This window comes from Juglans microcarpa x Juglans regia, chromosome 1D (assembly GCF_004785595.1).
Source record: "Juglans microcarpa x Juglans regia isolate MS1-56 chromosome 1D, Jm3101_v1.0, whole genome shotgun sequence".
Classification (NCBI taxonomy): Eukaryota; Viridiplantae; Streptophyta; class Magnoliopsida; order Fagales; family Juglandaceae; genus Juglans; species Juglans microcarpa x Juglans regia.
Window position 1 is genome coordinate 48,880,860 of NC_054594.1, and position 14,722 is coordinate 48,895,581.

The window sequence follows — 14,722 nt, forward strand, 5'->3', positions numbered from 1 at the left end:
AGCACCTAGAGTGGCAGACAGTAGTATCCAATGTAAAGCTTTTTGAGAGGTGAACCTCATTGTTTTGGTTGCAGATACTGTTGTAATGATGTGATAATGTTTATCCATAGGAAGTAATCTTTGGCCTCGGTTGAAAATCGAGTGGTCACTTTTCCTTATATTTATCTACATGTCGAATGAAAGTTCAATAGCACAATGCTCATTGCTAAAGCCGTCCTGTGCCTTAATTCTAAATGACGCATTATTGTAACAGTTTAGTCATGTTTTCTAGGTATGTGGAAGTGGAAATTGGAATTGTGGATAAATATCCAGGAGCATACAGTGATTGGTGATGAGTTTGGGATCCCTTCATCCTATTGTAGATCAAAGGCCTATTTGATTTTACAGAAGCTATCAATCCATCTCATTTCAACATCATTTAAATACGAATATATTTTAATTTTTAAGTTTTCATCTAATTATTACAATTTTCTTAAACTTCTAAACAAAATATAAAAAATAATTCAACTTATTTGAATCTCAAAATAAAAATTATATTAAAAAAGTATATTCTAACAATATTTTAATTTTATAATATTTTTATTCAACTTTTTCTCTCTTATTTTTCAAACTCTATAAAGCATCTTAACTCAAAAAAATTCACTACTATTAACAAATTATCTCTTATAATATTTTTATTTAATTCTTTCTCTTATTTTTCAAATTCTATAAAACATGTTAACTCAAATAATTTTATTATTATTTATAAATTATTTTACTATTATTTATATATATATATATTTTTTTTATCTCATTTGTATAATTAAACTAGTCCAAACTTATCGTTGTGTTATTATCTGTGTCTGTATGGAGGCTGCAAGTTTTTAAAGTATCGAGATTGATTGAAGGGTTGTACTGTTGTTGTACCATATGGTTGAGCAATATTTCTTTTTCTACCTGCAATTCAAAGTAGATGTACATTAATGTTGTGTGAAAAGGAATATAAAGATTACTTCCATTTTCTCCATCAATATAACGTAAGAGTAATGATATATATACAATAAATTATATAATATATTATATAATAATATTATAAAATAGGAGTATATTTATAAAATTATATTATTTTTATAAAATATTTTATAAAAATACATTTTATTTAAAATATTATTATATAATATATTGTATAAAATATTATTTATAAATCATTTTCCATAACGCAAATGGGTGAGGGAGGGGACCGAGCCTCGTGGCTCGTACTCGCCATTTGCCTGTACTGGCCACAGAAAATATTAGGTGACATCTGTCAACAACCCAAATGAACATACATTTTCCTGTAAGGTAAGGTACACCCACTCTTCGACTTCTCTGCCGACATCTCTAGTAGCTCAGACAAACACGGGGTTTTTTGCGCGCACATGTTAATTCACATTCTTGCTTGTGGTGTAGACTGACGTCATGCACTTTTCTTAGCCCAAATTCTCAGTCCGGATTCCCAATAATTTTCATCGCTTTCTTTTAGATATAAAATAAATAATAATTTTTTTTATTAATTTAAATTTTTAAGATAAATAATAATTTTATATAATATCATAATAGAAATATTAAATTTAAATTTTAACTCTATACTCTATCTCATTTAATTAAATATTTCACGTATTAGATTATCTATTAACGAAGAGTCTAACCCACACTTAATGGAGAGTGTTAAAATATAAAATAAATAATAAAATATACATCTTTTCATTAATTTAAACTTTTAGAACAAGGGATAATTTTACATTTCTCACATTTATAAATAAATAAATAAGAAAATTTTACAGTTTCTATTTATCATCCTTACACTACATAGTACACATAGTTTTACTTTTATTTTTTTCTCTTATTAAATATGTTATGTATGGATGATGAGTAAAATAATTTAATTCGTTTAGAAAGAATAAAATTAAAATTTTTAGTAAATAAAAATAAAAAAATAGTATAGTATGCGATGGTGTGTGGAAATGATCAAAGCTACTCCACCATCATCATGAAACTATACCTCCACCATGGCAGTGGACCGGACGTAACGTACGTTGTCATGGCCATTGAGGTGAAGCTCCAGTGGTTGCCGTTTATTATTAAAAGAATATATATATATATATATCTTTTTTTTTTATGAAAATTTTATATTTATATATTAATTTTTTAAAAAAATAAAACTTAAGCATCCTAAAATTACAAATATCATTTACCTTTATCTAATCCATCTTCACTAACTTTTTTTTTATTTTGATCCAAGAGACTAATTAAAATAACTTTAAAAAAAATTAAAAAAAGGAAGCAACTTTAGGACTGCTAAATAAAATGTAAGGAAGAAAATGAAGAGAGAGAGAGGGAGAATAGGAGAAATTAGTAATTAAAACAATACTTTAATTTTAAATAAATTATATAAAAATAAATTTATAAATTGATATTATTTGATTATATATGTCAGATTATAAATTTATTTTTATTATAAAATAAATTTCATAAAATAACATCGATTTATAAATTTATTTTATATAATTTTTTTAAGTCTGCAACAGTTTTCTTAAATTAAACAGGAATTGTAACTTGTTATCGTTAGAAATAGTCACGTAAAGATCAATCATGACTCGTTTTAGTGGAAGCTGATTGATAATTACTGAAGTCCAAGTACTTTATTCTATATTATATATATATATATATATTTATATTTATGAGTTTTATTATTCATCTTTACACATTATATATCATATTTTTTTTAATTTTATTCTTCTTAAATTAATTAATTTTCTTACTTTTTAAGAAAGAGGGCGTGGTACGAATCGATTAAAGTAGTATTGACAAAATGAGTAGAGTACTACTTTTACGGGGCAAGTGGGATTTAGATAAAAATTAAAATAGGCAACGACAAATTAAATGATCATATGTGATCAGCGGATACGTAGGTTGTCTTGATCTTGGATTTTGTTTTGGTCATGATGATCACCAAGCAGCATATTATATAGGTTTTTTTCACACATCTTCGTCAACTGTCTACAACCACCACCACCACCACCAGTACCATGCCTCCTTCTGGAATAAAATTTGAATACATGCATGAGCTAGATTGATATTAAACAACCATTAATTCCAAGGCTATAAAATTCAATCCACCTAAACCGCCCTTACGTCATCATGTATTTTCAAATGGTTACGATTAAATATTAGTATAATTAATACATGATGAGTAGGTGATCAGAATTTATAACTTTCCTAATTTATATATAAAACAATGACTACGTATTGATTAGAAAAAAAAAAAAAACAATGACTACGTACTACGAGCTATATATATTGAATTTAATATCTTATATAAAGGTCATTAACAAATGAGTACTTATAAACATGTGATTTTTTTAGGAGATAAAATTATTTTTTTGACAAGATCTTTAATATATAGTTCATGATTATTTGACTTTAAAGATGATTGGTGTATTAAAAAATGGAGCAAAAATAAAGAAGAATCAAAGCAACAAAGATAGACGTGTGATTGTAATTTTAATTATAATATGATCATTAATTTCTCATCATGTGTTAGTGCTGGCCCCCAATAAGCATGAATGAGTTGGATTACATAGATCAACATAAATCGTTGTGAGTGATCACTCACATAAATCGATCATGACTCACTAATCATGCCTACACATGATGTTGGTGGCATGCATGGATATTGCCTCAATCATATACTTCATATTATAATGATGATCATGTTACTTAGTACTTTTTTTTTTTTTTTCCCTAAAAGAGGAAAACGTATGCATCTCTAAATTAATTAAGGTAATTCGTCGATTAATCGCTAATAAACCAGCTCATGATCTAATCCAATGGCAGTACATATTTTATCTCGTAGGAAATTATATCCCTATATATCCCACCAACCAGTCAAGGTTGCAATATTGTAAATCAGAAAAAATTATCCATTATTGGCAAATGTAGAACCTCATTCAATTCTCTCTCCTTTGCTTTAAATTCATGATGTCTTCATCAGATATAGTTTGGGTCCTTCAAAATTATTACAAACCACAAAACTTCTTCTTCCAGAACTATATATATATCTTCTGCATTGTTTGGTTGGCTGAAAAAATTAAATTAAAATTATATCCAAGTTTTTTCCTTTTCTTTTGCAATATTTTCTGAATTTTATTTTTGATAGTGATAGGGTTACTATCTTATTACTACTCATAGTTCATTTCAAGTTTTTTATTTTTTTATCATTTTCTTTTAGTATTTTTTTAAAATCCTTAACCATTAAGAAAAAATTTAAAAAATATATAATTTTACTAATAATCACTTACTTAACTATTGAGTAAAATTAAAAATTAAAAAAAAAATCAAATATAAAATGAATAGTAAGAAAGTAATAATCTATCATTTTCCATTTTAGTTCAATATACAGTTTTTTTATTGTTTTTTCAACTGGAGCATCAAACTGAACTGGACAAAACACTGACTGGCCTCGTTTGTTTTCAGGAAACATCTCATCTCACTTCATCATTACAACTTTCTCAAATCTCCACACAAAATAAAATAAACAATTCAACTTTTTCAAATCTCAAAACAAAATTAATATTAAAAAATATATTCTAACAATATTTTATTCAACTTTTTAACTTTAATCTCATCTCATCTCATCTCATCTCATCTCTGAAAACAAACGAGGCCTAATTTGCTGGAAGTGGATTATTCTCGATGGTCATGTACAGTGACGGATCAGTTCAGGAAACCGATACTTCCGAAACCAAAAGTCGGTTCGGGTAATCGGTTATTCGGAAACTCTTATTTTTGGAAGTATGTTGATGGGGTCGGATTGGGTGAACAGTGCTAACCTGTACTATAGCAGTACTAGTTCAACCTCATTTTAAATGGTATAAGTCACGGGGAATATCATTTAACACATTTTACAATATATTACACAATACATATTATAAAATAAAGATATTTTGATAAAATAATATTATTTTTACAAATTAATTTATAAAAATAATTTTTTTTAAAATATTATTATGTAAAATATTGTGAAAAGTGATATATCCTTATAATTTTTCATATTATTTTATCAGCTATTTGTTGCCACAGATAGTGGAAAAGTACTGGGAAAAGGTTGTACTGCCATATAGAAGGAGAAACTCAGGACCTTGTAATATTGTGGAACCTGCAAATATTCGCACCTGATAAGTACTCAATCAAATGTGGAGACCAATCAATCCCGAAACTTTCGGTATTCCGTTCAAATCCTATCTCCATTTTTTTTTTTTTTTCCGGCTTCGAAGGAATCTGCCTTCATGATGATTACAAGATCATGTACAATTAAATCACTGGCGAAAGAAGGGGATGTTCTACATGTCATTTACATGAACAAAACTTGTATGTATTTTGCGATCTCAGTGACTCCACTTGGGATTTGCCCCGAGGACCCCTTAATCTTATGAAAAGCCTATATTCATCGAATGTCATAGGTGGGTATAGAGCAGGTCTGTCCTTTGCCACAAGCTCCTTTGCTGGCTCTATGGGTATGTCACTCTTTGGATTGTAGAAAAAGGCAAGAGAGACACGCTCTTGGCCTGAATTTACTATCACTCTATGCTCCACGCTCTTGTAGATTGCATTGCTTAGAACCTGGTCACCATCATCCATTATCAATTAAAACATACGACAATTGATCAAATGACGGTCATTATGGCGAGAGACGATCATCTAGCACGTCAAGTCATTTTATTACCATCAATCAAGGGGGTGAAAACAATTTATTTTTATAGTGGGGGAACATCCAGTACTACTAGCTAGGGTCAAGGCCTTGTCCCCCGTCAATTTCAAGTTTTAATTAACATGTTAAAAATACGGCAATGCTTAAGCACTAAACACTACTAAAAGTGAATCGTATAACATAGCAAAAAAATGAGAGCATATCACAAATACTATTTGGCACGTCGGCTGCTAATTGGAGGGAAAAAGAGTGAAATGGACATCTGTAAAATAACATTAAATTGTGAGAAAAATAACAACGAGATGATAACTTAATTGTGGATTTTACTGAGTTAAAATTCAAAGAAAAATAATAATTAATGGAGAGATGATTGTTTGTGAGGGAGAATGCAATTATCATTAAAAAATTTATGCCAAGACCTAATTATCCATGGCGCTCAGAACGTACGTGATGTTATCCGGCTGAGTTGTGTTTGTAGGTCGCATCATTTTCAGAAGAATTTATAATAAATTCATGTTTGTACAAAGCTCTCATTTTTTTTTAAAAAAAAAAAAAAAAGAAGAAGAGAGAGTTGAACAGAAAAGTTGAACCAGAAGGCCAAATTGAATCATGCACAAAGAAAAATCAAATAAAGCACGTTAAAGAAAATATATATATATATATATATTAAAAGAAGAAGGAAAGAAAGGAAAAAGACAAGATCTAGCTAGTGGCATGTTTTAAAGCTATGGACCAAAAGTTACTGGAGCGCCCGTCAGAATACGACCATACCATGTGCCTATATATGGTTCATGAATTCTAGCCAAACACTTCAAATCGCATAGATAATCTTGGATATAAAGGAAGGAAAAAAAAAAAATGTATAGTCACCTGAATTTGATCGCCAATATTGACGATAAAAGCGTGGCGAGCCGGTTTGACAGTAATCCAATTATTTTCTCTCCGGACTTGAAGACCGGGGACTTGGTCATCTGGAAGGAGCAGTGTCATGCCACCTGGGTCCGAATGGGATGACAAACCAAGGGTCAGGTCAGGCTGTGGACACTTTGGATAAAAGTTCACCCTCAGACAGGCCCCAATGTTTTGGCCGCCGAATGCGTTTTGAAGAACATCCTCTTCCAATCCAAGGTTTAAAGACAAGAGTTTCATTAACCTCCCGCATAGGTTCACTACCTCTTTCCCATACTCATCGAGCACTTCCCTAAATTAAGTTGCAAAACCCATCCCTTCAAGTCAATTTACTTGAATATACAAGTAAACAGAGTATCACATTATATAGTTAATACATATCATGCTAAACTAACTGGTGGCCTATAAAGATATGGAACAGTAAGTGACCATTATATATATATATATATATGTAGTTCAATAAAAGTGAGAACCATATATATATATATATATATAGCATATGCCATATTGCATGATATATGAAACCAAAGAATAAGCAATTGGGAAAAATCATTATTAATATAGGAAGAATTTTAATGAAAAGAAGAAAAAACGTGTTGTTAATATGGCAGAACAACCTGCAATCAGCCGGGAGGGCAGGCCATTTGTTGTAGTCCTTCAACGACAATGGAAGGTAGTGAAGAAAATAATAATCACTCCAATCAAGAATGGCACCTTTTTCGACCCCTAGCCGGCTACCATAACCTTCATAAGTTTTTGGGGAGTTAGCATAAGGTTGCTTCATCTCCAGGGGAAGGTGAAAGAACTCGCGCCAAACCTCCCGTGCACGGTCCATGAGTTGGGGACGGACTCCATGGTTGAGAATCTGGAAGAAACCCCACTCTCGGCAAGCTTCAGATATTTGACCAAGTATGGTGGTACGAAGATTATCATCGTCTCCATGTAAGCCTTGAAGATCGATGATTGGGATGTTAACATCGTCGCGAGGCGCATCAGTAGTACTAGTAGTAGTTCTGTTAATGGTCGGCCTTTCAAGTGGCGGCTTGATGTATCGGTCAGGAATCACTGGCACTTCACTTTCGGATAAGGATTGGACGCGAACTATGGGCTCGGGCCAATCTACTGTGCTATTCATGATGTAATTAAACAAGTATAGAGCCTATCTAGCTATATTCTATATAGCTTGGTTCGGCTTCCAAGTTCGATCCTACACACACACATGCTTAAATAAAACAAAACTATCGATCGTAAAACCAATTAACGAGTCCCAAAGTATTTCAAGTACTCCAGAGAGAGAGAGAGAGAGAGGTTGAGGTCTGGATGGGGGAGTTTGAGAGTGGTAGTTAAAGGAGGAACATGCAAGGTGGAGAGGTAGGAGATGAAATGGACGTGAAAGAGAAACGTGAATATATGGGGATTTTTAAAAAGTTGTGGGGGGGGGGGGGGGGGGAGGGAGTGAGCGTAGATAGACTGAAAGGTCGTGTTAATGACCGTTTGTTTGTCCAACATGACTACCAATTTGTGTGGCTACATATAGGAGCTGGGACTCATGACTATCAAGTGTCCGTCGAAAAAAAATCTATTTATTATTTATTTTTTTATTATCTTTTCATCATTTTAAATCATAGATGATAGATTCACAATTAAGATAGAATAAATAATCTATAATTATTTAATGTCACGTCAAAAAATGATAAGAATATAATAAAAATTAAGATAAGTAACATTACTCGTGCGTTGAGGTCGACAGACCAACATTCAACGAAGATATATATAAAAATAATGTGTGTGTATATATAATTATATATATATATATATATAATAAGTGAAATCAATTTAGCCATTTATAACTCATGTCTAATGAACCCAGACAAGGATTGGTCCCCATTTCGGCGCCGTGAACCACTTGATTTACTTTATTTTGTTCAATCAATATGTGCCACACATTATTATTGACAGGGAGAACAGCACCTATCTATCCGTTTGGAACTTGCGGGCTGCAGATATGATTAATGAAATATTGCAAGAGTGAGCCTCCGACTACCATCATAAACGTACAGGAAAGGAAAAGGAAAAATGTTAAAAGAGAAAAGAAAAAGGTACTGCAAATTAAGCTGACGAAAAAAAAAAAAAAAAAAAAGCTGACGAGAAAATCAGAATAATCAAAAGGAATCGAGTCATTTATATATCAATAAATCTTATACTAATCGAAATGCAAAACGATTTTTATGCAACATGTCAGGGAAAAAAAAAAAAAAAAAAAAAGAGGTTCTCCAAAGATCAGAGAGTGCCAAAGATTTTGTACCTTACATACACAATGGAAGTGATCCACAATATTCTATAGACATGCTAATATGGAAAAAGATCTCTTCAAGCTAGTTGCTCGTGTACGTATAAACATGAGATCAGCCTCAAGTAATACAGAGTTCATATCAAGTATTCGTTTTAATTAATTGGAAGCTGGATAAAGTCTTCACAGTTTTTTGTTAAAAGTATCTGGTGCAACCACATCAGACCCCTCAAGCTCCAGTTCTGCAGATCGTGCACACAATGAGTGTCTAAGAAGTATCATTACCAATATGGCAAGAGCACCTCTTCAAGATCATGACAGCAAGCCTTACAAATATGGAAACTCACACTTAAGGCAAGCCTTTGCAACAATTATGGATCTTACAATATCTGCTATATAATTCTGTAATCCCATGGATTTAACAAATCAATCTTATTTATGTCAATTGTATATTTCGCTATCTTGTACAGAAAACAATGTGTATCTCTCAAGATTGTATCTTTTGATTTTTCATTGACTTTTACTACTTATATAATAATGAATACACAATATACTGGTTTGGTGAGTTGGCCAAAACCATTTTTCTGCAACTCTGTTCATTTTTCACCCGTGAGATTCTTCAAATTATGTCTGTTTCCGCATCGTGTATTGCATATGGCTAGAATATGCGACACTTCAACTGGAAGGATATATTCAATATAATATGATCTCTGTCAACAATATATATATATACTGATTATAATTTATTAATAGAATAAAGATTAAAGGTTTTCTTAACAGCTTTATAAATTCATTCAATGGGTTATAGTTAATGTAGTTCATGTACTAATTGTTATATATCAGTTTAGTTATTATATATAGCTAGACTGGATCGGGCATTATAATTACTGATCCGGGCTCTTTCCTATATATATACCAGCTTCCCCCAAAAGCCCATTTAATTAAATCCCTCTTTTATTACCATACCAATTTGTGCAAAAGAGCAAAAGAAGTAGTACTACTGAAACTCTAATCTGTACGTTAATCTTGGTTAATATTAATCTGCTCGCATTGAAAGCAATCGTGAAGAACTAGTTATTGTGATCTGTTCTTGGCTAGCGCGGCATGATCTGCAACTTGCAACTTGCAACTTGCAAATCCATATGCAGTACCCTAAGCGGACCCAGGGTGCCGGACCATAACTAGTGCGTCATCTCGGCCTACGTGCTATATATATGTGTGTGTGAGAAAGGGAGAGATAGGTTATTCAAGCTATGCATATAACGCGGTTTTTCGTATGGAATGTAGGTATATATATAGGCCAAAGGACAGGTGATTTGATGGCTTTAGCGACAAAGAGTTCTTCCTCTCAAACAAAAAGGCCGCAATAGAGATATTACAGAGGTACGGCAAAATAAAAATCCAGCTTAAGAGAATGTATTATTATCATGGTACTTGGGTTAGAGGTGAGACATAAGTGAAAAAGGAGAACCACCCCCACCACCACCACCCGGGCGTCCCGATGCTCTGAAGAGATTGAAAAGACGAGAGTCCTTCGTTTGATTAATTGCTAGTACCTCCACATGTCCATCTTTTATTGTCAGTCAAATCTTATATCTAACTTTCTTTTTTGGTGGTGTTATATCATAATGTAAATCAAAATATTTATCAAGTTAATTTTGTTATTAATTCGTTAAAAAAGAGATTATAAATGTAAAAGTTTATCTAAAATTAAGTGACTAAGACTTTGTTTAAATTTTTAACTACTCTCAACTCATCCCAACTTATCATTACAACTTTTTCAAATTTCAATACAAAATATAATAAACAATTCAACTTTTTCAAATCCCAAAATAATAATAATATTAAAAAATAATATTCTAACAATATTTTATCATCTCAACTCAACTCAATTCAACTCACTTCAACATCCAAACACACTCTAAGTTAATAAGTTTAGGTAAGATTAAGTGACTAAAATGATAGAATTTATCCTATTATTAAATTTGTAATTTTGGATGAATGTAAATTATTTATTAATTTTATCTATAATAATATGAAGTTTATCTAGGAAGTATTAGATGTTATTTAGATAAGGCATTTATGTGAAAATCGAGTTCATAAGGATCTGCACTTATCTAGAACAAAAATTGAATTGAAATCAATTAAGAATTATCGCGAAATGTTAGCATTCCATTAAGAGACGTCTTCACGACAAATTCCTACTGAAACTAAAACTACTTTCAGATTGTTTATTTAAATATCCTTACTGGTTAGGATATGCAGGGATTCAGATCTAGATATTTTCTAAAACACTTTTCAGTGCATATTTTAGTGAGAAAATTTCTTGGAGAATTTTCATATTGTTTCTCTCAAAAGAGTGTGATCGTGCTCCATGTTGGAGAATTGATTGGTCGAGTTTCAGCCACTATAATTCCAGGAGAAAAGTCGATGTTTGAAAATTGTCAGATGTTCTGGCTGCTACTGCGGTAGAAGACAAATGAGTCATTTGACTGATTAAGTAAGAATGTCAATTGACAAAGATTTTGTAATTGAGCTTTACTTGTAATTAATTTTTAAATAATAAAATTAAATTTTCTGGATTTGGCTGCCCCGTTGGGTTTTACCTTTAAAGGGTTCTTTAAAGGATTTCACTTCGATATTAATTTTAGTGTTATGCAATTTACTTACTTTGCGTTATTACTTAATTATTAAATAATTATATGATTAACGACTAACCAATTTGTTGAGTGAATTGGTAGATATTTTTGATGTGTTACAATACAGGGATATTTCGATAATTTCAATTGACATCAGAGCGTGGTTCACTCATTCGAGTGTGATCTGTTCCCTTGTTGATCATGTCATTATATGTCCCGCCACACTTTGATAGAGAAAACTATGTGTAATGGAAAGTTCGTATGAGGGATTTCCTCAAGTTTATGGATGAACGTGTGTGGTCTGCTGTTTGTGCTTTTGATATGTTTATATTACATTCACCAAGTTGATTTTGTTACGAATCTACCAAATGGGAAGATTGTAGATGCAAGACATTCATCAAGTTGAATTTGTCACCAATCTGTCAAATGGGGAGATTGTAGATGTAAAATTTTGGTCAGGACTAGGTGACTAAGTTGATAAGTTTAATTAAGATTAAGTAACTAAAATGATAGAGTTTATCCTATCATTAAGTTTGTAATTTTGGATGAATGTAAATTATTTATTGACTTTATCTATAACAATATTAAGTTTATTTAGGAGGTATTAGATGTTGTTTAGATAAGTCATTTATGTGAAAATCGAGTTTATAAGGATCTGCACTTATCCAAAACAAAAGTTGAATTGAAATCAATTACTGTAGTGAAGAGTTATCGCGAAATGTTAACATTCCATCAGGAGACGTCTTCGCAACATATTCCTACTGAAACTAAAACTGCTTTCACATTGTTTATTTAAGGGTGGTTAGGATCTACAAAGATTCAGATCTAAATATTTTCTAGAATCAACAAATGTTTTTAAATGTATAGGAGATGAAGTTGAAAAAATAAACCTTGTCTAGGTGTGCCTTTAAGATAACGTGAAATGCGATGTGCAGCCTGAAGATGAGGCTCTTTAGGGTTGTCTAAGAACTGACTAAAGTGATGCACTTAATAAGTAAGATCAAGTCTTGTATGGATTAAGATACAACAATATGTCAATCATCCTTTTATAAAAAGTAGGATCAGATAGAAGAGTGCCATCAAACTTGTTCAGCTTCAAATGAGAATCCATTGGAGTTGAAACAAGCTTGTAACCAAGAAAACCTGTGTCAATTAATATTTCCAGGGCACATTTGCATTGACTAATGGAAATACCTTGCTTAGAATAAGCTACTTTCATGCCCAAAAAATATTTAAGTTGGCCTAAGTCTTTAAGTTTGAACTGACGATGCAGTTGAGCTTTCAATAGAGTAATTGAATCCAAATTATTACTGGCTATCAAAATATCATCTACATAAACTAATAATGCAATAAATGATGAAACTTGCATTCTAGTAAATAGGGAGTAATTAGATTTTGATTGAGTAAAACCCTAAATGAGAAGAGTAGTTGTAAACTTATGATTCCACTGTTGAGAGGATTGTTTCAACCCATATAGGGATTTATGCAACTTACATACACTAGTGTCCCCCTTTCTACCATAACCAAGAGGCAATTTCATATAGACTTTTTCATTTAAATCTCCATGAAGAAAAGCATTGTTAACATCTAAGTGAACTAAGTGCCATTTAAACATAGTTGTCAAAGCAATAATACACCTCAGTGACCTCACAGTCACTATTTTTGCTATTGGAGAAAAGGTTTCAAAATAACCTAACCCTTACTGCTTTGTATACCCCTTAGCTACCAAGCGTGCCTTATATCTTTCAATAGAGTCATTAGCGTTGTATTTTATCTTATATACCCACTTACATTCTATGACAGTTTTATCAGAAGGAAGATCAGTAAGGACCCAGGTGTTATTAGCTTAGCTTCTAAAGCAGCTAACTCATCAGCTATAACATCTCGCTAATGAGAATGCTTAATAGTTTGATGATAGATTTCGGGATCAGCATGTGAAGAAATGGCCAAACTACAAGCACGATGAGTAGAAGACAAATTGATATATGAAAGAAAAGACAAAAATGTTGTATTGTTTACCTGATGTAAAAATTCCAAAACTGGTAGAACATGTAGAAGATGGTGAAACAGTAGAAGAAGCAAGGAAACAATGAGTCACTGCAGGTTTAGGCAGAACTAAAGTTGCAGAATCTGGAGAATAAGATGGAATAGACTTTTTATGAGAAGAATCATAATGGAAGGAAAAAATAGACTTATGGAAGATAGCATGTCTAGACACAAACAAAGAATTTGTGACTAAATCAAACACTTTGTAACCTTTAGTACCATAAGGGTAACCCAAGATGATACATTTGCGAGCTCGAGTAGCAAATTTTGATCTGTTATAAGTGGAGGTGGAAGCATAACATAAGCATCCAAAAAATCTAATATGATTATATGTGGGTGGACTATGATATATGAGCTCATAAGGATATTTATTGTACAATCAAGGAGATATAATTCTATTTATAAGATAAATAGTTGTTAAGATACAATCTCCCCATAAATGAAGTGGAAGATTGGATTGAAATCTAAGAGCGCTCACCACATTTGAAAGATGTTGATGTTTTCACTCAAAAACAAAGTTTGTTGTGTTGTTTCTACACAACTAGTTTGATGTAGAATACCTTTAGAAGAAAGAAAATATGTCAAAAAAAATTCTGGACAATTATTTGTTCTGATGGATTAAATTTTGGTATGAAATTGGGTTTCAACAAGATGATAGAAAGAGATCAACAACTGTTTAACATCAAATTTGGATTTCATCAAATAAACTCATGTACATCGTGTACATTCATCAATAATTGTCAAAATATATCAAAAGTCATTTATAGTGGAAAGACTAGACAAACTATATGCCTTTGTTCGGCTAATGGACAAACTGTGCAATGAGAATCTCTATTGGATTGAAAAGAAACATTGGGAATGGTATGTGCTATAAGCTGTAAAATGGAAAGACTATGATGTCCCAAACGATTATGCGAAAGATTAAAGTCGGAATCAATTACAAAACTAACTCGAAACTTATTATTGAAATGCAAAGAAACTATAGACATATCAGGAATTGACTGCTGCAAAATGTAAAGTCTCTCAATTCTTTGACCAATTCCAATCATCTTCAACATAGCTAGGTCTTGAATAAAACAAGATTCAGGTAAAAAAAAAACAAAAACAAAA

General features: G+C 31.6%; 1 protein-coding gene across 1 annotated transcript; it reads right to left on the bottom strand.

Moving 5' to 3' along the window:
- Positions 1 to 5,331: 5,331 nt before the first annotated feature.
- Positions 5,332 to 8,038, bottom strand: LOC121242578 (probable 2-oxoglutarate-dependent dioxygenase At5g05600). The gene is made up of 3 exons (XM_041140477.1): positions 7,255 to 8,038; positions 6,599 to 6,929; positions 5,332 to 5,640 (listed from the first exon to the last, which is right to left on the bottom strand). Exons 1-3 carry the CDS (start codon positions 7,770 to 7,772, stop codon positions 5,368 to 5,370), a joined length of 1,122 nt encoding a protein of 373 aa, XP_040996411.1. The 5' UTR covers positions 7,773 to 8,038; the 3' UTR covers positions 5,332 to 5,367.
- Between the last annotated feature and the right edge of the window lie 6,684 nt (positions 8,039 to 14,722).

Bases quoted from the DNA above. Each gene is read 5' to 3' on its own strand.
- LOC121242578 (XM_041140477.1), bottom strand. From the start codon at position 7,772: ATGAATAGCACAGTAGATTGGCCCGAGCCCATAGTTCGCGTCCAATCC. The intron at 6,930-7,254 runs GTTGTTCTGCCA...AACTTAATTTAG, and splicing joins GCCCTCCCGGCTGATTGCAG to GGAAGTGCTCGATGAGTATG. The intron at 5,641-6,598 runs GTGACTATACAT...GATGGTGACCAG, and splicing joins ATATTGGCGATCAAATTCAG to GTTCTAAGCAATGCAATCTA.